Source organism: Cetorhinus maximus, chromosome 15 (genome assembly GCF_964194155.1).
Source record: "Cetorhinus maximus chromosome 15, sCetMax3.hap1.1, whole genome shotgun sequence".
Lineage (NCBI taxonomy): Eukaryota > Metazoa > Chordata > Chondrichthyes > Lamniformes > Cetorhinidae > Cetorhinus > Cetorhinus maximus.
This window is the reverse complement of record NC_135893.1, coordinates 60,900,466-60,923,620: the sequence shown is the minus strand read 5'-3', so window position 1 is coordinate 60,923,620 and position 23,155 is coordinate 60,900,466. Positions and strand designations below refer to the sequence as shown.

Sequence of the window (23,155 nt, the reverse complement as noted above, 5' to 3'; positions counted from 1 at the left end):
GAGTGCATGCTTCATAATCTCCCTGAGGCAGCTCATTTGAAAAAAATTAAAGATTTGATAAATGTTATGAAACATGTCCCCCCTCACATGAGCAGGAAAGTTATTTATGAAAAATTAATTAATGTATATTTGCTTTTGGAAACCTCATCCCGCCCGTGGATGAGGTTTCCAGAAAAGTGCAAAGCCTGCTTGGTCTTTTCGCCTACCCGCCAACCATAAGGTTGGACGGGCAGTGAAAAATTTACTTCAATTATCTTTTAAATGGCCTAAATAGGCCTTTTAATTGTCAGCAGGCATGCTGCCGACTTCGGCGCACGTCCGCTGACTGAATTATCGCGAGTGCACGTGATGTCATTGGATGTCATCTGACACTCGGTTGGGTTGGGCGTGTGCCCACCCACTGAGCTAAAAATCCTGCCCGGGGTACAGAAACGGAAACCACTTGGGCTACAATATCTATGTTACTTTTTGCTCCCAACATCTCTCTCTCTAACTCTGTCCCCCTCAATTTGGTTACGTTCCCTAAAAAAAAAGTAACCTCAAAGCCTATTGCAGGCTTTTGCCCAATTTGAATTATCATTAATTACTTAGGTTGAGCCTATAAATGTACCAGTATATCTTGCAGAAAATTGTGGTGACATTTCAGGGCACCAATAGGAAATTCAGATTTCCACATTTTGCAGTTCAGAAAGTTACTAGGGAAAGTTTGGCAGAGTGTAAGAATCCTGTAACAAACTTGGTAATATTTACATTTACTGCATATAACACGAATTGTTGCCCAACTGTATGTTGCATTAAAAATATCATGAAGACAGTGAAAATACCCATTTCGACATAGACTAAAGCAACAAATCACTTGCCCTGATAACTAATTCTGCATTTGAAGCTCTGATGAAAGGTCACTGAAATGTTAACTTTTTCTCTCTCCACAGATGCTGCCAGACATGCTGAATGTTTTCAGCATTTTCTGTTTTTATTTCTGCATCTCCACACTTAGGGATAGGGGTCTAAATATCAATACAAACAGTGAAGGATTTGAAACCACAATTATAATGCAGCAGGAGGGCATTTAGCTCAACACATCTGTGCTAGTTCTTTGCTGGAGCAATCAAAAACTAATCCTACTGCTCTGCTGTTTCCTATGGCCTTGTATTTTCCTCTTTTCAAATATTTATCTACCATTTCTTAAAGGATGCAATAGTCTCTGCCTCAACACCTTACGGCAATGCATTTCACGCTCAATTTCTACTGAACTCTCCTCATTCTGAGTGACTTTTTTACATTGATAACCCCTTATCAGTAACTCCCAACCAGAATAGAAATAGTATTTCCTTATTTAATACAGAAACCTTTCAATAATTTAAAAAACCCTCAAATCTCCTTTTGTCCTTCTCTACTCAGGATTAGATGAGAAACTGTAACTGTCTTAAAACAATAAAGTTTGGCAGTTCTAGGCTACAAACCATCATCCACAATTTGCATGGCAGAACTAACCAGCAACGTTTAGAAACTGCTGTCATCAAATGCAACACATTTTAGTGTTATGCTAAACCTGTCGCAGATGAGGAAAATAATTTGTACAAAAGCAGCAGCAAGCTAATCACTCACCTCTCATACCGAAGAAATACATTATTAAGGTCATCATTTACATGTAGAAGTTCCTCTGTGATCTCTTCATTGGTTACATTGGAGAGAAGTTCTACAACTCGTTGCTGCATTGCTCGGCATGTACGGTTTAGTTCCTTGTTTAAAGAGCACAGGACGTGTTAACTGGTTCTATGTCACTAAAAGCACAATAAAACAATTCTCTATAAAGAATTTTGGTGCACGAAGATCAGCAGAGAATTTAAAATAGCGTTTCTTTTTTGCTTTAGTTCAGTGTATCAAGCTGTCCCAGGTTGGGTAATGCACAAGCCAAACAGTAGGAATTGCCCCTAACATGCTCAATTCCAGGCCAACTGAGATTTTTCCCCCCCATTTCTCACATTAGTCACACTATGGCTTCTGAGTTCTTAATTTAGTGACAATTGGTACTGAATTATGGGACACTTCTGCACTGTATGCTCAGCGGACAAAACTACCTCAGACACAATTTTCGTAGGATTCTAACACCTAACAGCACAGACGACATTCATCCTAATTGGATAAGCACTTGAAAAGGACGAATGTAAATACTAACAAAAAGCCACGCAATGGAATTATAATAGATAGCTCCGGTTTACAAATGAGCATCAGTGCAAGTGAGAGACCTAAAGTTTCCTTCTGTGTTTTACTTTCTATGACTTCCAGTGGGAGTTAGCTTCAGATCCTAGAGAGAGGAGAGCTTTCCAACGCATTCAAAACAGCCACCCTTCAAGACAATAACCTCATGCCGCTTATTTCAACAGTATGGGGTGCATTTTTCATATGGCGGGTGGACTGTTTGGGAGTGGGCGTGGGCAGAGTTGATCACTGCCTGTGATCAGCTGTGCACTGCCATTTTACGCGGGCGGGCCAATTAAGGCCTGCCCAGCGTAACATGCGGCCAGTAGCGCTCAGTGCAGGCAGGGGGAGGAGGGACAGTCGGGGGCTGCACTCTTTTGTGCATGCATGCAAAAGAGCACAGCAATCTCCTTGAGGCACAGAGCTGCCTCAGGGAGATTAAAGTAGATAATAACATTTTTTCATAAATAAAATAAAAAATTAATTTAAACATGTCCCCTCATGTGACAGTGTCACATGAGCTGGGACATGTTTGTGAAGTGTGCAAAATTTATTTAATTATTTTATAAAACCTTCAGGAAATCTCATCCTACCCGTGGATGAGGTTTCCTGAAAAACGTGAAGGCCGCTTGGGCTTTTCGCCTGCCCACCAACCTTGGTTGGACGGGCAGCATTGTTAACAAGTCAAAATTACTTTTTAATGGCCTTACTAGGCCATTGACAGTTCGGTGGGCATGCAGCCATCTCTAACACGTGCCTGCTGAACAAAATATTGAAATGACACACGATGACATCGCGATGCACGCCAGACGTCACTGCGTGTCATTTTACGCGTCGGCTTGCTGGGCTTGCCCCTGCACACTGACGGCAATATTCTGCCCTATGTTTCAACATATTTGAAAAGGAAATCCCTGAATAAGCCACAAGGTTGCCTACAGATTGTACTACAGATAATGCAATGTAGTGTTACAGGAGAACTTGTAGATATTGAAAATTTTTTAAAGTATTCTGAAATTTAGAGAATTTAGCCTCAAGATTAACTGGATGTGGGTCCCTGTTTTACTGAGGTTTGATACCACACATTAACAGAGATTAAAATGCAACTCAAATAACTTGAGCATTCTCACCTGCAGCAATTCAAAGTCTGATTGATTTTCCTGCCCAGGGACCGTTTCAGTCAACATTTCAGACATCACTTTTGCATTCCCACGGACAACATCCAGCTCGGTGCGCAACCTGGCAAGCTGCCATACAAAAGGCTCAACTTAAAACAAAGGGTAAACCCTTAGATTAGCCAACACAGAATATTACAAACACAGAAACAGACTCACTCACATTGAAAAACCAGGTGGTGATTGTTGAATCTACTGCACCATCCCAGTCATACCCCATTTATCCGTTACTGCATCGTAACACATAATTGGTTCAGTATCACATTGTCGAATCTACTGCACCATCCCAGTCATACCCCATTTATCTGTTACTGCATTGTAACACATAATTTGTCCAGCATCACATCTACTTCTGGTGCAAAAGCTAGCAAAAAAAAGGTTTCAAATGTCATACTCAAACAAATTCCTTTAGTGCCTTCCCATGAGGGGTTAAAGCAAATACAAGTATGTATAAAAGCAAAAATACTGCAGGTGCTGGAAATCTGAAATGAAAAGAGAAAATGCTGGTAAAATCAGCAGGTCTGGCAGCATCTGTGGAGAGGGAAACAGAGTTAACGTTTCAAGTCCATATGGCCGAGATCTGCTGAGTTTCACCAGCGTTTTCTGATTTTATACATGTATGCATAACCCACCGGTGCCCAAGGCAGAATGTACAATATATTAACTGACAAAATAGAATCATCTTATTTGCACTGAATTTTAAATAGTAAATACTCTACCATCCTTGCTTTCTGTGCGGTTGGGGAGCTGCGAGTCCTACAAACATTTGGCAACGGTTCGACGATACAATTGTCATTTTTTTTGCAAATCCCTCCACGACCTCGTACCTTCCTTATCTATGTAATCTCCTCCAGCACCTTAACCTTCTGGAGATATGTACTCTCTAATTCTGGCCTCTTGAACAACCATTTTCAACTGTTCCACCATTGGTCCCTTCAGCTGCCTAGGCCTCAAGTCTGGTATTCTCTCCCTAAATTTGTCTGCTTTTCTTTCCTCAATTAAGCCACTCCTTAAATCCCATCTCTTTGACAAAGCTTACAGCCATCTGCCCTATTTGGCTTCACCATATTTGGCTTCGGGTCAAGCCTTGCTTTATAATGCTGTGAGGCGCCATGAGACATTTTTTACATTATATTAATTTGGATGGTGGGTTGGTTAGTGGATAGGAAGCACAGGGTAGCAATAAACAAGGCATTAGCAAGTTGACAGGCTTTGGTTAGCAGAGTTCTGCAAGGATTGGTACCAGGGCTCAGCTAATTACAATCCAAACCATTACTTCAAATAAGAAACCAAGAGTAATGTATCCATGTTTACTGACGATACAAAGCTAGGTGGGAATGTAAGCTGTGAGGAGGATACAAAGAGATATAGACAGGTTAAGTGAGTTGGCAACAAGGTAGCAGATGGAGTATAATGAGGGTGAGTGAGAGGTTAATTCTGTTAGACTAGCAAAGCAGAATTCTTTTAAAAAGCATGAAGCATGTAACTGTTCATGTTCAAAGGGATTTGTACAAGAAACACAAAAAAATGTTAGCATGAATGCACAGCAAGCCTTTATGTTGGTCTTTACTGCAAGGGGACTAAAATACATCAACAAGGAAGTCTTGCTACAATTTTAGGGTTTTGGTAAAACCACACCTGGACCACTGTGCACAGTTTTGGTCTCCATATCTAAGGAAAGGTATACTTATCTTGAAGGTGGTGCATTGGAGGTTCACTAGATTTGATCCTGGGATGAGAGGGTTGTCCAATGATGGGAGGCTGAGTAAACTAGGCCTTTACTCCCTGCAGTTTAGAAGGATGAGAGGTGACCTCAGAAACATACAAGATTCTGAGGGAGTTTGATAGGGTGGACATTGAGGTGGTTTCCCTGGCTGGAGAATCTAGAACATGGTGGTATCGTCTCAGGACAAGAGGCCAAACATTTAGGACTGAGATGGAGGGAATTTTTTTTCCCCCCACTCAGAAGGCTGTGAAGCTTTGGAATTCTCAACCCCAGAGAGTTGTGAATGCGCCATCATTAATCGCATTCAAGGCTGAAAGATTTTTGGCTTCTCAGGGAATCAAGGGATATGGGGAGCAGGAGGGAACGTAGAATTTCACAGATGATCATCCATGATCACAATGAATGGCTCAAGAAGCCATACATTCTACTCTGGATCCTATTTCATGTGTTCTTAAAAAGGGACTATATAAATAAACTTGCTTTTTCACCTGTTCAACGTTCGCAGTGATTGGTCCAGTTGGAAGGCCTTGAGGGACTGAATAGGCAGTTAGCGTGGACGGTACAGGTGGCAAGCTGTTTGTGTTTTTCTGCAGGGACTGAGGCATTGGTTTGTTCATTGCAGGATCCACCTCAGGAATACACTGCAATTGAAAAAATATATATATAACCACATATATTCAGTGCAAAAAGGAAACAATGTTTGAAACTCCAATAGCTTTTATTTCAGAAGTTCAGAATGAATGCTAATAAACACTTTCCAACTTCTGACAAAGCAACTGTATTTCCTCAATGGAGTAAGGTGAATTAAAATTCACTGATTCATCCAGCTTAATCAATCACAGTACATTTTCAAAACAAGTGCTTTTTAAAATTGTTTCAATGATAAACTTTCAAAATGTAGCATCAAATCTACGAAAAATTCTAAACAAGCACAGAATAGGCCAGTTACAATGATGTTGACAAAAATTGAAAAGGGAGGAGTCCCTGGACAAACATGGAAGTGCACGGAAACTCTGAAGCAGAGATAACAATGAGGCTCTACAGCTACACCAAGTACACAGAAGAACACTGGTTACTGCATTTCAGAAATATCAAAGAACCAAGACTTCTCTCCACTTGAAAATAAGCTCAACAATTGCAGTGCAACAGTATTTATTGTTTGTACTTTAGAAAAAAAGCAGAACCTGAAATTTAGTAACCAATCTGAAAGCAGACCCTCCTCACTTCAGAAGGTAATCTTTGATTCAAACTTTTTACACAAACACCAAAATTATTGCTTGTCCCCATTATGCAAGGCAGTTAGTTCAATGGAGGAATTCTGCATGCAGAATATAATTTTATTTTCATTATTTTGAAAGTGTGAATATGGAGATAACTGGGGAACAGTTTTGTCCATAAAATAAAACAGATTGCTGAATTTTCTTAAATAACGTAATATTTAACAACATCACACCACAGAAGGCATTCATTACTATATTGACATTTATATAGGCTGCAAATGAATCAAATCCCTCTTCCATGAGTAAAAAAGGCAGCCCATGCAATTTTAATGTAGATATTAACCTGGACCAATGTTCCCATTAAAAGTGCGAAAGGAGTTCAACACTAAAATAATCATTTATATTAATCTTTTGTGCCATTTGCAGGTCATAACTATAACCTATAAATTCACCTAAAAGTTGTATGCTCAACTTCAACAACTGATTTTGTTTGCGTTGATGTAAATGCAGTTTATATGTAAGTTAATACTGCAAATGCACACTGGCATATGTTAACGCTTACTCTCCCTGGTGTGTGTATTGGAGACAGTGCATCCAGGTCTGCCATTGGGAACTCCATCCCTTTTCTCTTCAACTCTTCATAAATATGAACTACTCCAGTCAGATCTGGACTACTCCTGAAAGCATCAGCCCAAGCCTAGGAGTGAAGACACCAAACAATGTATCAGAGGATCTTTCCAACGCACAGGAAGATTAATAATTCTCATGGCACATTTTCCTGTAACGGTCTGGTATGTCAGGTTTCTGCTCCTGGGAATTCCAGGCTTCATTCAAAGACCACAGCATTAGGTCTAGGCCCGGTATTCCACTGTTAACGAGCTGTAGGGAATGTATCCAGTCTTGCATCTAAATTTTCTGCGACTGCAGCATCAGGGCACAAAAATGCATTGCTGTTTCAAGCAATTAATAGTGGGCCTTGCACTGGGGCTGACACTAAGTCTGGGTACAGCCCAGCTTAGAAAGCATAGCACAGAACACTTGGGCATGCCTTGCCTGTTCAGCAACTGGGAAAGGAATGGGAGTGATAGAGATGCCCGAAAAAAAAAAATCAGATTGCTAGGGCATTCTGGCCATGATACGAGGGCACAAAAATCACACTATATTGCACATTTACTCACTAAGCCATTGAGTTGCAATTGGTTAATGAAATGCGACTTTAATAGTACCCATTTGGCACTTACTAAAGAACAGTTAAATTAAAAAAGTTAAAAAGCAGAGAGATTTTGAGGACAGCAGGGCCATTACGCAATTGGTGGGTCCAGAGCCTGTGTTTGGAAATAAAGAGGTGTAACATCACAGGGAGCCAGGTACGTGATTGGCTGGTGATAATTTCTTATTAATTTTACTTAAACTAGGCAATTTAAATCTAGGGAGTAGAACGTAGAATTTGAAATTCTAAGTCTAGAGGCACAAGCAAGACTAGAGGCATTAATTAAAACAAAAATGAAATTAAAACAAGATAAAGTTGGCAAGGCAGATGTGTGGCAGCTGCGGTCGGTGGGAGCTGGTGGGCGCCAGGTGTGATCCAAGGCAAACACATCTTCAGCAAGTGTCTGCAGCTTGAGAAGCTTCGGCTTAGATTTAATATGAGTTAGGGGCCGAACTGCGGACACTGCAATGCATCAGGGAGGGGGAAAGTAACCTGGATACTTTGGATCCAGAAGGTTGCAATGGAGGAGCCACAGTCCTTGCACTTCTCCAAGAGGTTTGAGGTTCTTGCAGCTTGTATGGATGAGGATGGATGAGAAAACCGATTGTGGCACAGAAAGATACTCATGCAGGGTAAGTAAATAGGAATGTGTGGTAGTATAGTCAGGGGGATAGACACAGTTCTCTCCAGCCAGGGAATCCAGAAGACTATGCTGCCTGCCCAGTGCCAGGGCTTGGGTCATCAGCTCGGGGCTGGAGAGGAACTTGGTCGGCAGTAAGGATCCAGTTGTCGTAATCCACGTAGGTACCAATAACACAGATAGGACAAGGAAAGAGGTTCTGCAAAGAGATTATGAGCAGCTAGGCACTAAATTTAAAAGAAGAATGTCAGTAGGTAATCATCACTGGGTTATTACCTTAGCCACGAATGAATTGACATAGGGTAAATAAGATTAGGGAGTTAAATGTGTAGTTCAAAGACTGGCGTGGAAGAAATAGGTTTTGATTCATGAGGCACTGGCATCAGTATTGGGGAAATATAGGAGCTGTACCATTGGGAATGCTAGTGGTTATTGCAAGGGGAATGGAGTATAAAAGTAGGCAAGTTATGCTAGGGTATTGGTGAGACCATACCTGGAATACTGTGTACAGTTTTGGTCTCCTTAAAAGGATATAATGGCATTAGAAGCAGTTCAGAGAAGGTTCACTCGATGATTCCTGGGATGAAGGGGTTATCTTATGAGGAAAGGTTGGACAGGTTGGGCCTGTATCCATTGGAGTTTAGAAGAATGAGTGGTGATCTAATTAAAACATGTAAGATTCTGAAGGGGCTTGACAGGGTGGATGCTGAGAGGATGTTTCCTCTCATGGGAAAGTCAAAAACCAACGGAAACAGTTAAAAAAATTAGGGGTCTATTTAAGATGAAGATAAGTAGAAATTCTCACTCAGAGTCGTTAGTCTATGGAATTCTCTTCCCCGAAAGCAGTGAAGGCTGGATAATTGAATATGTTCAAGGCTGAATTAGATTTTTGATCAGCAGGTGTGTCAAGCGTTATGGGGTGGGCAGACAGGAAAGTGGAGTTGAGACCACAATCAGATCAGCCATTATCTTATATCATATGCTGGAGCATGCTTGAGGGGCCGAATAGCCTGCTTCTAATTCTTGGTGCTCAATTAGTGACTTTCATTGACCAATGAACCATGGTTACAACATACTGAAAAGGTCTGAAGGTGGATAAATCACCTGGACCAGATGGATTACACCCCAGAGTTCTGAAGGAGATAGCTGAAGAGATAGTGGAGGCGTTAGTGGTGATCTTTCAGGAATCACTGGAGTCAGGGAGGGTCCCAGAGGACTGGAAAATCGTTAATGTAATGCCCCTGTTTAAGAAGGGAGTGAGGCAAAAGATGGGAAATTACAGGCCGATTAGCCTGACCTCGGTCATTGGTAAGATTTGAGTGTCCATTATTAAGGATGAGATTTCAGAATACTTGGAAGTGCATGGTAAAATCGGGCAAAGTCAGCATGGTTTCATCAAGGGGAGGTCATGCCTGACAAATCTGTTAGAATTCTTTGAGGAGGTAACGAATAGATTAGACAAAGGAGAGCCAATGGATGTTATCTACTTGGACTTCCAGAAGGCCTTTGACAAGGTGCCACACAGGAGGCTGCTCAGTAAGATAAGAGCCCACGGTGTTAGAGGCAAGGTACTAGCATGGATAGAAGATTGGCTGTCTGGCAGGAGGCAGAGAGTGGGGATAAGGGAGTGCTTCTCAGGATGGCAGCCGGTAACTAGTGGAGTTCTGCAGGGGTCAGTGTTGGGACCACAACTTTTCACTTTATACATTAATGATCCAAATGAAGGAACTGAGGGCATCCTGGCTAAGTTTGCAGATGATACAAAGATAGGTGGAGGGACAGGTAGTATTGAGGAGGCGGGGAGGCTGCAGAAGGATTTGGACAGGTTAGGAGAATGGACAAAGAAGTGGCAGATGGAATACAACGTGGGGAAGTGTGAGGTCATGCACTTTGGTAGGAAGAATAGAGGCATAGGCTATTTTCTAAATGGGGAGAGAATTCAGAAGTCTGGAGTGCAAAGGGACTTGGGAGTCCTAGTCCAGGATTCTCTTAAGGTTAACTTGCAGGTTGAGTCGGTAGTTAGGAGGGCAAATGCAATGTTGGCATTTATTTCGAGAGGACTAGAATATAAAAGCAGGGATGTGCTGCTGAGGCTTTATAAGGCTCTGGTCAGACCACATTTAGAATATTGTGAGCAATTTTGGGCCCCGTATCTCAGGAAGGATGTGTTGGCCCTGGAGAGGGTCCAGAGGAGGTTCACGAGAATGATCCCAGAATGAAAGGCTTAACATATGAGGAACGTTTGAAGACTCTGGGTCTATACTCGATGGAGTTTAGAAGGATGAGGGGGGATCTGATTGAAACTTACAGAATACTGAAAGGCCTGGATAGAGTGGACGTGGGGAAGATGTTTCCATTAGTAGGAGAGACTAGGACCCGAGGGCACAGCCTCAGAGTAAAGGGAAGACCTTTTAGAACAGAGATGAGGAGAAACTTCTTTAGCCAGAGAGTGGTGAATCTATGGAATTCATTGCCACAGAAGGCTGTGGAGGCCAGGTCATTGAGTGTATTTAAGACCGAGATAGATAGGTTCTTGATTGATAAGGGGATCAAAGGTTACAGGGAGAAGGCGGGAGAATGGGGTTGAGAAACCTATCAGCCATGATTGAATGGCGGAGCAGACTCGATGGGCCGAATGGCCTATTTTCTGCTCCTATGTCTTATACCAGCTGATAATTCATGGTATTACTTGTGAATAATATGGAGTCTGAAGTGCAGTTGTAGTACGCACATGCTCACCAAGTCTATTGCTTTAAAGCTGTTGCTTAGGTATTTCCAGAGGGATGGTCCAAATTGAGGTTGAATCCTTTAAAAGCTAATTCTCTACAATGGTGGCCTCTGATCCCTATGCTTGTTATCTCAAGTTCATAACAACAACAGTAAAAATCTAGGTTTCTTTATATTTTTTTTAAAGTTAATTGTGATTTGTTGATACTTTATACCAAATATGGCATCTTGAATGTGAAAGTTGTTTTCAAAACTTTTATATGAATAAGTATTTACACAATGGAGAAGCAAATGTATTTTTAAATTGTAAAAACACTTACCTGAATCAATCCAAGGACTTTATCCTGTACAATAGCTGGTGGATTATTCTTGGGCAAGACAATTTTTACCAATACGCCATCAACAAAGTCACGGTTGGCTACAAGGACGTGGAAACGATGACCGCAGTTCTTAACACATGTCTCCAAAATCTAATTATGAAAGTGAGATAAATGAAATTATCTGTTGAATTTAAAACACTCACTCGGTTCCTTGCAACAGATTAATCTGAGACAGCAAGCATGTGATAGAATATTTCGTCTGTTCTTTCCCTATAAAAGTGATGTAGTAGAAGCTTATTTCTTTTTAAAATACTCCAAACTCCTCTTAAGAGATCACTGGTGGTAGAATTAGCTATTAATGCTGTTAGCTGTCAGTTGCAACACCACTCTTAAGCTTCTAATCAAAAATCCTGACAAATAAATTACACAATCAACGGTTTATTCATTGGGTTTGAGGACATCATAAAATGAAGGCTGTTAATCTCAGGTGAGATGGTGCAGTGGTAATTCACAGAGATCCAGGTTAATGCTCTGGGGACATGGGTTCAAATCCCACCATGGTAGCTTTGAATTCAATTAATAAATCTAGAAACTTTTGTAAAATCCTATCTGATCCTTTAGGATGTCCTTACCCAATCTAGCCTACATGCAACTCCAGATCCACAAATGGCCTAGCAAGCCACTCAAATCAAGGTCAATTAGGGACAGGCAACAAATGCTTGGGTGATGCCCACAACCCATGAAAGGATAAAAATAAAATGTTAGTGACTACTGCAAAGTTTGGATACTGAAAGCCCAGGTTCCCACATTAAATCTTCAAAAGACTAAAATCAGAGATCAAGGAATCCTAAAGTGGGGAAACAGTCACTCTTAAATATCTTTCGTCTGTTGGGTACAACAGTAACAAGTAATGAGGGGACTCAACAGAGCGCATACCTCTGCCACACACTGTGTTAACTTATTATTACAATTACACAGTTCTTTCTTAGGGTTTTTCCCCTGTCTGGCTGATGCTCTGTAACTCCAAAGTTATAAAAAGAAATCTTTTTTAATCAAGAGCTTCCATCTTACCGAAGAGGCTTCAGGCCAATCACATCCAATAACCTGCTCTGAAAACTCCACTCACATTTTGCCTGCTGTGACAAATTCCACCACAGAAGCGGAGATAATCCTCAACATGCTAGAAAAACTAATTTGCCCTATCTCGCAATGTTAACAGGTCTTTTTAAAAATTCCAGGATCTGGATGTGCAGCTTCCCAGAAAACGTATCAGTTCTTCCTTGGGCCATATCCTGTGTAACAAGTTTCATTGAAATCTGTCCATTAGTTTGATAAATATCGTTTACAATAGACTAACAAACAGGGCAGAAAACATTACTTCCACTCACATTCAGTGGTGGAGGCAATTATCCAAACAAGTACTGACTTACATGCCATCCAAAGTTCAACATTACAAAGGGGCTATGAGGGAAAAACAGTAGCTGCTGAAATGGAGTTGGAGGGGAGACAGAATGGCCGACTAGCATCGAAGTGTGCTTAGTTACTACATAGTGAATGAGGTACCTGCATATGTAAAAGCAGAAAATATTCTCTCAAACTTGTGGAATGGCAAGTAGATTGGACAAAGCACTACCACTCATCCATCATTAAACTGAAGCAACATCTACCTGTTCAGCTGGATGATAAAAGTTCCTAGGGCTCTATTCAACATAGAGCAGGGAGTCTTCATGATGTTCTAGCTATCATTTGTCCCTCAATTACTAATACCAAAAATCCATTTACTGGTCATACACCTCATTGCTCCATGCAAGAATTTTACATAAATTAACTGATGTGTTTGCCTTCATGACAATAGCGACAGCATTTTAAAAAGCAATGTATGTCAAATATATTGAAGACATTTCTCAGAAATAAAACAGTTCTTTTTTTTTCCACTCACCGTTAAAGCAAGCATCACTTCCCGGTAGTTTTTGTTTCCACTCAGCCTTTTTTTGAGAGCCCTGATTGCATCCTTTGGCCTACAAAAAGGATGATTTTTGTCTTTTAGGAAAAAGACAGTCAGTTCTTCTAAGCAGGGTGCAGAACAGCAATTTTAATAATGGAAGCAGTTGATAAAAATAAAAATTATGGCCATCACTTCAATTCATTCCATTCTAAAACTAAGAAATTTTATGTGCACATACAGCAATGACCTGGCAGATAACAAATACTACAGGAGTGAGTGACTTAGGTGATAATAAAATTCATAAATTTTGAGTAATTCAAACAGACCTTTGCACATTGCAATTATCTTACATCATTAAGCCAGTTTAACTATGCCCAATTTGTGTCAGCTTTAAGGTCCTGAACGTGCCTTGTAAGTTTAACTGACCGGAACGAATATGATGCAAAGTAAGAAATCTCAGATTCTTACATTTCGAAACTAAAGTTGGGTGAATATCACAACTGTGCTTTCAAGGATACAGGAAGACCATTTTCTTTTTAGAAAACGTATTTTTTTCTTTAAATTCTTGATTGGAATAACAAGTGTGTGTGTGTTTCTGGGGTATACTAGCATAAGCACTGTACACTTGCACAGTACTCCAAGTGCCTTACCCAAGTTGTAATTTCTTAGTGTAAATCTGGGACGATTCCGCCCAAATGTGGTAGCAGGCGGGAAAAACAATGCTTTACCCGCCGGCCACAATGATGGCTTTTCACGCCATATCATCCCAAACCCATCGCATTAATTATGCCTTCCCAGGGACACACCGTTTCGATGGCGGGCAGGCTCAGATTCGCCTGCCAAGTCATAGCCTCGCCGTTTCATCACGCCAGACACTACATTTAAAGTACAGCCACACTCAGTGCTTCCAGTCCAGGGCTGCTGCAAAGAAGGCATGGCACCAAAAGGCAAGACGACCGCAGCCCTCAAGGAGGCCCGCTGTGATGTCCTCTACCCTCATTCTGGCCGCAGGAGGGGCAGCAACATTACCATTCCAGCTTGGTAGGCAATGGCAGTGGTGATCAGTGCCAATGTTGCACAGAAGAGGTTGGCCATCCAATGCAGGTAGAGGATGAATGATCTTATCCATGCAGCCAGGGTATGGCAACCATCTTATCACACTAAACTCACACACTCAAGCCCAACACACATTCATTGGCATCTCACTCACTACCAGCTCAAGGGATAACAGCACCCATTCTCACACACATACCCTCACATCTCCATCTAGCCTCATCTCCTCTGGAGACTGCCTCCTCAGCCCTCATCATCTTGAGGCCACTTGCTCAGATCAACATGTACCCCCACACACCCTGGAATACCCTCCTTGCCCAGCACAGCCCTTGTCCTGCAGCCTCTTCCCTTGCCTGAGGCCACTTCTCTCCTTTTCCCAAGCAAGGCCCAGCCCTCCAGCCATTAAAAAGCCACCAGACATTGAAAAGCCACCCACACATGGCTGACCAGGTAGGTAAAGACCTGCCTGTGAGCCCCCCCTAAAAGATGTGGTGCTGCCTGTAAGCCTGTCACTGATGACTGAGTGATGACCGAAGCAAGGTAGGCAAACAAACCTTTAAGTCCAGAGTGAAGTGCAGCCTTCCAAGTGCATGCCTTGTGTATTTTGTTGTGAAACATATTGGCGTGTTTTCCCGCTGACACGGGTGGACGATCCAGTTTGGTGGGGGGGGGGTGCGCGCGCGCGCGCGCGCACGAAGAAGAGGAACGATTCCAATGGGCTGGCCTAATAATGATTTGCAGATGAATTACAATGAAGGTTCCTGATGTCCGATGGCGGCAACCACAGGTCGCCATCGGCAGGCTGAGCAGACAATTGCAAACTGGTTTTACGCCGTATTATGCCATATTGTCCGCTCACACCACTGAACATGCCCGACGCCAGCGGGCACAGAAAATCCCAGTCCTTGTGTGAGAGCCCGAATGGGGTTCTAAAGATGGGGAAATGCAGTTCTAAAGATGTGCTGGATTGAGGAAATTGAGAAGCTGACAGTCCCTCTTGTTTTTACTAAACTAGCAACTGGGCCTCCATAGAGATGGAGAATGATGAATGGAGCTGCTCTCTGCAGACAGGAAAGTCAAAATTACAAGCAATAACAAAGACCTTAACTAATTCAGGACAATTAGAAATAGTGTAAGGCATTATACCAGCGGAACTGCATTCTTTGGCCTTGTTACCAGAGCCTTCACCCCCACCATACTGTGAACCTCTGACTTGCGGCCCCTCCGTCTTCTCCGACCCTCAGCCTCTCTCTCTCCTCCCAGACCTTTCCCTCCCTCTCAGACCCTCGGCCTCTCCATCCCCCCATGACCATTTCCACCCCCTCCCCAACCAGCAGGCCCTCCCCACATGATAATTAATTTTCCATCCAATCAAAATTGGATGGATGGCAAATCTATATTAACGCAAGCTAGAAACAGTATGAAATATTTAAGCTATCGTTCTCAACACAGAACATTCAAATATTATGAAATAATGGAACATGAGTGGGAGCACAGCCCACTCCCATCAGGTATTTGAAGAGATAAGCAGTCAATAAATGATCTCACCTGGGTACTGTATTATATATTTCTTCTACCAAATAGTTACTCATATTCAAGCAGTTACTTTCCCTGTTTTATACACAAAAACAACCGTAAAGTTTTACTGCACCCGTTTAATTCTTACCCTTCTTCAGTCTCATTAATAATATCACAGATTTCCATATTCAGAGTCCAGTCTTCTGTCTGTAGGGATCCATCTGTGGCTCGTTCTGTTCATGAAGAATAGCAAAATGTAAGAACTGCATGTACCACATTAAAAAAAGGAGTTGCCAAGAGAATAAGACTAAATAAAACAGGTATCTGAAATGTTGTTTGCCTTAAGGTTGATCTTTTGCACACAGACAATCCACCAGCCTGATAAGTGAAATCTAAATCTGATAAGTGACTGGAAGCCAGTGTCCAGTGGCATACCACAGGGATCTGTGCTCGGTGCCCTATTATTCGTCATTTATATAAATGACATGGATGACTACGTGGGGGTAGGATTAGTAAGTTTGCGGGTGACACAAAGTTTGGCCGGGTGGTTAACAGTGAGGTTGAATGTCTTGGGCTACAGGAAGATATAGACGGGACGGTCAGATGGGCAGATAAGTGGCAGATGGAATTTAACCCTGAAAAAAGTGTGAAGTGATACACTTTGGAAGGAATAATTTGACAAAGAAGTATTCAATGAACTGCATGACACTAGGAAGTTTTGAGGAACAAAGAGACCTTGGCGTGTGTGTCCCCATAGATCTCTGAAGGTGCAGGGGCTTGTTAGTGGGGTGGTGAAAAAGGCATATGGGACACTTGCCTTTATCAATCAAGGCATAGATTACAAAAGTAGGGAGGTCATGTTGGAGTTGTATAGAACCTTGGTGAGGCCACAGCTGGAGTACTGTGTGCAGTTCTGGTTGCCACATTATAGGAAGGATGTGATTGCACTGGAGGGGGTGCAGAGGAGATTCACCAGGATGATGCCTGGGATGAAACATTTAAGTTATGAAGAGAGGTTGGATAGGCTTGGGTTGTTTTTGTTGGAGTAGAGAAGAGGGGCGACCTGATCGAGGTGTACAAGATTATGAGGGGCATGGACAGGGTGAATAGGGAGCAGCTGTTCCCCTTAGCTGAAGGGTCAGTCACGAGGGGACACAAGTTCAAAGTGAGGGCCAGGAGGTTTAGGGGGATGCGAGGAAAAACTTTATTACCCAGAAGGTGGTGACGGTCTGGAATGCGCTGCCTGGGGAGGGTGGTGGAGGCAGGTTGCCTCACATCCTTTAAAAAGTACCTGGATGAGCACTTGGCACATCATAACATTCAAGGCTATGGGCCAAGTGCTGGTAAATGGGATCAGGTAGGTAGGTCAGGTGTTTCTCACGTGTCAGTGCAGACTCGATGGGCCAAATAGCCTCTTCAGCACTGTGTGATTCTGTGATTAAGAGACAAGATTCTGATTTGAAAGGACAGTTTGAGTGTAATACATTAGTTAGACTGCAAAACAAAGATATGAATCACTTCAACTTAAAAACTCAAAGGTTTTTTAAATGCAATTCAAATCAGCCATTACTAGTGCACTGTGTCAAGGGGATTAAACAGATTGGGTAGTCTATGACAGAATAGGTCTGTGGAGAAAAAGTGAAATTATATTCCCTTAATAATCTTCCCATTTAAAAACTCATTTTCTCATCTTCTTGTATCTGCTGTTCTACAGCAGGGATTCCCAAACTCTGGTAGACGCACGTCCAACATCTCCGTGGAGTACACAAGAGAAATTGTCTAACGTGTTATGATCCCCAGCTGAGGTTACCACTGGACAAGCCTGATCCCAGGGTGGAAACCAGCTTGATAGATCCTAACTTTTGTTTGTTCAGATACGTGGACAGTAGCTACAGAATCACAGGAGTCAGCTGATGAACTTTTAACAAAAGAATAAAACATTTATTCAAGAAAAAAGATGAACTATATTACAAAACTCCTTCAGCCACAACTATACCTTTACAGATATATACAGATTTGTAAGGATAGCACAAGTCATAAAAGCTATCTTATACTCTACTGTTCACAATAAATACACAGTCCATGTAGGCCAATAGGCAACCTGTGGTCAGACACTCCACGCTCCGAAACCAAGTGACAGATGCCACCTCAACCAGATGCTGTGGATCTCTTCAACTCTCCCTAGATGCTTGTCACACCATGAGCCAACCAGTCTCACTGAACTCAGTCTTTCATATGTGGGTTTCCAATCTCCACTCTCCAAGAACACACCTTGGAATCTTCTCCCAAACCAAAGCTTTCTCTCAGACACCTTCCCCAAGGGTTCACCTCCAGGGTTTGGAACTCTCCTTCTGATGTTCCTCTTCCCTGGGTCATGACATGCGTTCAAGCTGTCTTCCACACACTGTCTCACTGACTCAGCTGTCAACAGTACACCACTGTTTCACATGCCCATAGCAAAGAGTTGCAGACCTTCAGTTGTCTCTTTGGACCTTTTGACTTCTCAAGCCTTTATCTCTTTAAGCTTGAAACTTTAACCTTGAAGCCTTTCTCTGCCCCTCACTCTTAACTTCATTTAACAGGACCTTTTCCCAGGTTCCTGTCCTTCCTTTGACCTAGAAGGTCTGCTTGGGACTTTCTCCTGTTCCACTCCCCTGGATTCAAGAATTTTTTTCTTTAGCTTGGGACTTGCTATCTGGTCCCTTTACCAGTCTCTCCTGGCAGCTGTCTTCTAAACAACTGAACTCAATACTGCTGCTTCCAGTTTCTTCTTTGTGTGTGTCTGTGGGAGGGGCCTGCCTCTCTGAACCACTGTTGCTAGACAACAGCCCAGGTTTTTTTTTTACTCTTGTTTGCTTTACTTAGCTTAGAGTCATAAAACTCTCATTAGAAATGCAGGCACCTTTTAAAGTGAAACCAAAACTCAACTTGACCTTTCCTTAACACACAAATACAGAAATACAAATCAAACTTAAAAATCTTTACAGCTAAATTTCATTCCTAACACCCAGAAATATAAACTTAGTTAAACTCGCTCTATTTCTTAACAAACGGAGGATTTAAGGTCTAAGCATCTGGGATGACGTGGCCATCATTTGAGCTTACCTAGCTTCTTGCCTGGCAAAGTGCAACAAGCTGCCAACTACCAATTTCTGAGAGGCTGTGATCCTGGCTGGAGATGAGCTTCTGGGGTCTGGTGGAGGAGGTGTCAACTGCTCTAGGCTGCTGACATTAACTAGCAACCAGGGGCTCTAGCAGACCCCGCATCTACAGACCAGTTCCTCCAGCCCCTTGCATCCAATCCTGTGGTGAGTATCCACACCCAGAGGGCAGCCTGGTTCTTCCAGGGTCCCACATCTGATTGGTGCAATGGAGCCAGCAAGGTGTGACAGTTCTCGGTGCCATAATGCAGGCCAGGAGACTTCAGCAATTTAGTAAGAAATTCAGAGTTTTCATACTTTGTTTTTTTAAAAAAAAACCTAACTCTTGATATCACCAGAATCAGAAAATTTACACTTCATTTAACACACCCCATTAATAAAACATACATTTTACATGATGGTACCAACATTTAAAGGCACGTTGTCAGTTCACTTGATTGATATTCAGGTCACTAATATTCACCAAATTCAAACTAAAGCTTGTGTTCACACAGCATCTTTAAACAAAGTAAGAAGTCCCAAGGGACTTTCCAAATGAAAATTGGCAAGGAATGGAATACAGGCCATGGAGGGAGGGATTAGTCTGGGATGATAAAAACTTGATCAAAAAGATGGGTTTTCAGAACAATTACAGGAGCCAAGACTGGTGAACATACAGGAGGGGTTAAGGGGAGAATGAAGCAGGTGTGTTAAAAAGAATTTTTGAATCAATCTATCATTTATCACAAACATTATGCATCTATGCTTGAACAAACAGCCTCATCAATCACATTAATGGCAAGTAAAACTATTAAGCTATTGTTTTAAGTTGTATACATGAATGAAAATTTGTACATTTTGTGTAGTGCTTGGGCATTAAAGGCACTAAAATATTAAACTACTATGCTGGTAGGGGTGTGGGTGAAGTTTGCAGATCTGGAAGAGGGTACGCAATAAGTGAAGTTGGGGAATCACTGAGGTAGCGACATGGCTCAGAGTACTGGGGAGAGAGCTGAAAAGATTGAAGGTCAGATTTTCATTAATGCAAAAGAGGTTGCGTTAGTATACCACTACTCCATTAAAACAAATACCAACAATTTAACTTACGTTACATATGCATATTAGATTTATGGATTACATGCTAGGCTTTCTGGGTCTTCGTTCTAACTTTGAGCCTGTTGAGCATATCATTAATGTAAAAAGGGAAATCAAATATGCAAACAAAAATAAGGATATAAAGTTAAAGATCATAATACATTTACACTCTTGGCTCATATCTAATTCACAATCCATTCTGGCAAGGCTATTCAGTTGCTCATGAATCATTTCAATTTTACTGCAGTAAAATTGAACTGACTTACTCAACCACACCCTCACCGACACCTCGTCTCCAATAAAACCATTAGTTGCTCTCATTCTGGTCAGTCCCCCCGGTATAGCCCTCATCTCTGCTCCCTTAAGGCCAAGGGACGCACTCTTGAAAGGATATGATGGATGGTTAAATCAGTGGTCCACAACCAGAATTGGCCACTTAAAATACTATTAGGTCCTCTTCATGTCCCAAAACTGCTCACTGCTCCAATATCATCCTGGAATGCAACAATAACCCCGGCTTCTTTTTTCTACTACAAACATTCTTAATTCCCTCTCCCCCATCACCTTCATCAATCTGATCATCTGTCCCTTCCACTCGTCCATCTGGTCAAGTGTATCTTAATGATCTTCCCTGCCCTAGCACTGAACTTGCATCTTTCTCTAGTTTCTCTCCCATCGTGCCCTCTGGCCTCATCTTTCCATGAGATCCACTTCCTGTTCTTTCAATCCTATTCCCAATAAATTGATCATCCAACTTCCACTCCTTTTCCCCACATTAGCCAATTTTCATACGATCATAGGATCATAAGAAATTGGAGCACAAGTAGGCCATTCAGCCCATCGAACCTGCTCCACTATTCATACGATTGTGGCTGATCTGATTGTGGCCTTAACTCCATTTTGACAACCCTTGTAGATCAAAAATCTGTCTAACTTGGCCTTGAATATATTCAATGACCCAGTCTCCACTGTTCACTGTGGAAGAGAACTGCAGAAGACTGACTACCCTCTGAGGGAAGAAATTGCTCCTCATCTCCATCTTAAATGGGAGATGCCTTATTTTGAAACTGTGCCCTCTAGTTCTAGATTCCCCCACAAGTAGAAACATCTTCTCAGCATCCACCCTGGCAAGCTTCCTCAGAATCTTCTATATTTCAATAAGATCACCTCTCATTCTTCTAAACTCCAATGAGTATAGGCCCAACCTACTCAAACGTTCCTCACAAGGCAACCCCTTCATTCCAGGTATCAGCCTAGTGGACTTACTCGGAATTGCTTCCAATGCATGTATACTCCTCAAATAAGGAAACCAAAAACTGTACACAGTACTTGGTGCAGTCTCACCTTTGTAATTGGAGAAAGACTTGCCTGCTTTACAGGGGATATTAGGTCAGGTGGCCAGTCGTTTAGTCAAAGTAGTAAGTTTTGAGGAGTGTCTTAAAGGAGAAAAGCAAGGTAGAGAGGTGTAGAGAAGGCATTCCAAAGCTTAGGGCCTATGCAACTGAAGGTGCGCCCACCAATGTTGCAGTGATTAAAATTATGCATGCACAACAGGCCAGGATTAGAGGAATGCGGATATGAGGGCTGTGGGGCTGGAGGAAAGGAGAGAGATTAGGAAGGGCGAGGCCATGGAGGGATTTGAAAACAAGGATGAGAGTTTTAAAATTAAGATATTGCTTGACCGGGAGCCAATGTAGGTCAGCGAGCACAAGGGTGATGAGGGATTTGGTGCAACATAAGACTTGGGCAGCGGAGTTTTGATGACCTCAAGTTTATGGAGGGTAGATGTGGGAGACTGGCGAGGAATATGTTGGAGTAGTCAAGTCTGTAGTAGTCAACGAAGGCATGTAAGGGGATTGCAGTAGCAGATGAGCTGAGACAGGCGTGTAGTTGGGTGATGTTACAGGAGGTGGAAATAGACAGTCTAAGTGATGGCATCAATGAGGTCAGATAGGAGGTTGCGAACAGACTGGCTTAATCTCAGACTATTGTCAGGGTGTGGGATGGCGTCAGTAGCTAGGGAATGGAGACCAAAGTGTTACGATCCTATTAGGGACCATTAATGTTTACAAGAGAAGTTCAAACACTCAAGTGATAAACTGAAAGAAATTATGCCACAAGATTTCATGGTTTAAAACACAAATGAATCTTACAATACAAGAAACAACTAAAGCAAACACTATTAAGTAAACACGGTCTTAGGTGAACACTTATACTTTACATTGAAAAGCATAATAAAACATGATCACATATACATTAGAATAAAATTCTCAGACGAACCTCCCCTTTCTCCTTGTGATCCCCCCGACAGAAAGTCTTTAGCTACTTATCAGGGTCCTGAAGGTTCCTTCACTTCCTGGGACCAAACCAAAATGCCATAGCACGCAGAAATTCACTTCAATTTCTCCTCAGTGTTCCAGCTATTCTTCAAGGTATGAAATTTCATGGGGACTCTTCCATTAGCTTTTGGCCAAGTGATCCTCTAATTTCTCATGATTGTGGGCTTCTCAGCTCAAGCGTGGGCTTCACTGCACTCTCGCTTAGTGCCTCCGCCTCAGAAATACCCTTGATTTCTAGTAGCCTTTTTACTTCTGGTCTACAGCTACTTTACAGCTCTTAGAAGACTCTTTCTTTCACTGCCTGAATTCAGGGCTTGCACCCACCAACTTGGGTGCTTTTAGCTCCCGCCCAAAAGACCTTCTGGAAAAATCCACAGTCAATTTCCCAGAATTCCAACCAAGGCTTTGCCCTGCCTCAGGTCTATGGCAACAGGGGTTAGGTTAGCTGAGGTATCCAATCAATTTAAATTAATTAAAAAATCAAACCCTTTGACCCTGATGTCTGCATAAATAATTTAAACTTCCAATGAAGTCAGGGCAATTCTTCTCAGACTTATTGTCTGCAGTTTCCCAGCTAAATGAAGACCACCTGCCATTTTTATGGTTTTCACCCTCCTATCTTATTAAATAAACATCTGAACTGTAATTACCCCAGATCTGTTTACCAGTTCCTCAACCAAGTGTCTGCATTATCGCACATCGAGCTTTACTCTCCAGCCTAAAAGTTATACGTCGAAAACACGAACTAGGTGATTATGGCAGAATTGATTCAGTCTTCCCAAATAACTAGAAGAAACTTCTGCTCATCCAGTACTGCATGTCAGATAAGCAGTCTGACAATTTAACAA

At 42.1% G+C, this 23,155-nt stretch overlaps 1 protein-coding gene across 8 annotated transcripts in view; it reads right to left on the bottom strand.

Annotated features, from left to right (window-relative positions):
• The window catches only part of tom1l2b (target of myb1 like 2 membrane trafficking protein b), a 71,959-nt gene that overhangs the window by 33,654 nt on the left and 15,150 nt on the right, over positions 1-23,155 (bottom strand). For all 8 annotated transcript variants that reach the window (XR_013578951.1, XR_013578950.1, XM_078558527.1 and 5 more), the window contains exons 2-8: positions 15,882-15,966; positions 13,157-13,235; positions 11,218-11,367; positions 6,883-7,017; positions 5,589-5,741; positions 3,330-3,446; positions 1,609-1,742 (exon numbers count right to left, since the gene is read on the bottom strand). Coding sequence is in view for 6 of the 8 variants with exons in the window: in XM_078558527.1 (XP_078414653.1) it covers positions 1,609-1,742; positions 3,330-3,446; positions 5,589-5,741; positions 6,883-7,017; positions 11,218-11,367; positions 13,157-13,235; positions 15,882-15,966 (853 nt within the window). In the remaining 2 variants the exon portion in view is untranslated. The remainder of the gene's footprint in view (positions 1-1,608; positions 1,743-3,329; positions 3,447-5,588; positions 5,742-6,882; positions 7,018-11,217; positions 11,368-13,156; positions 13,236-15,881; positions 15,967-23,155) is intronic.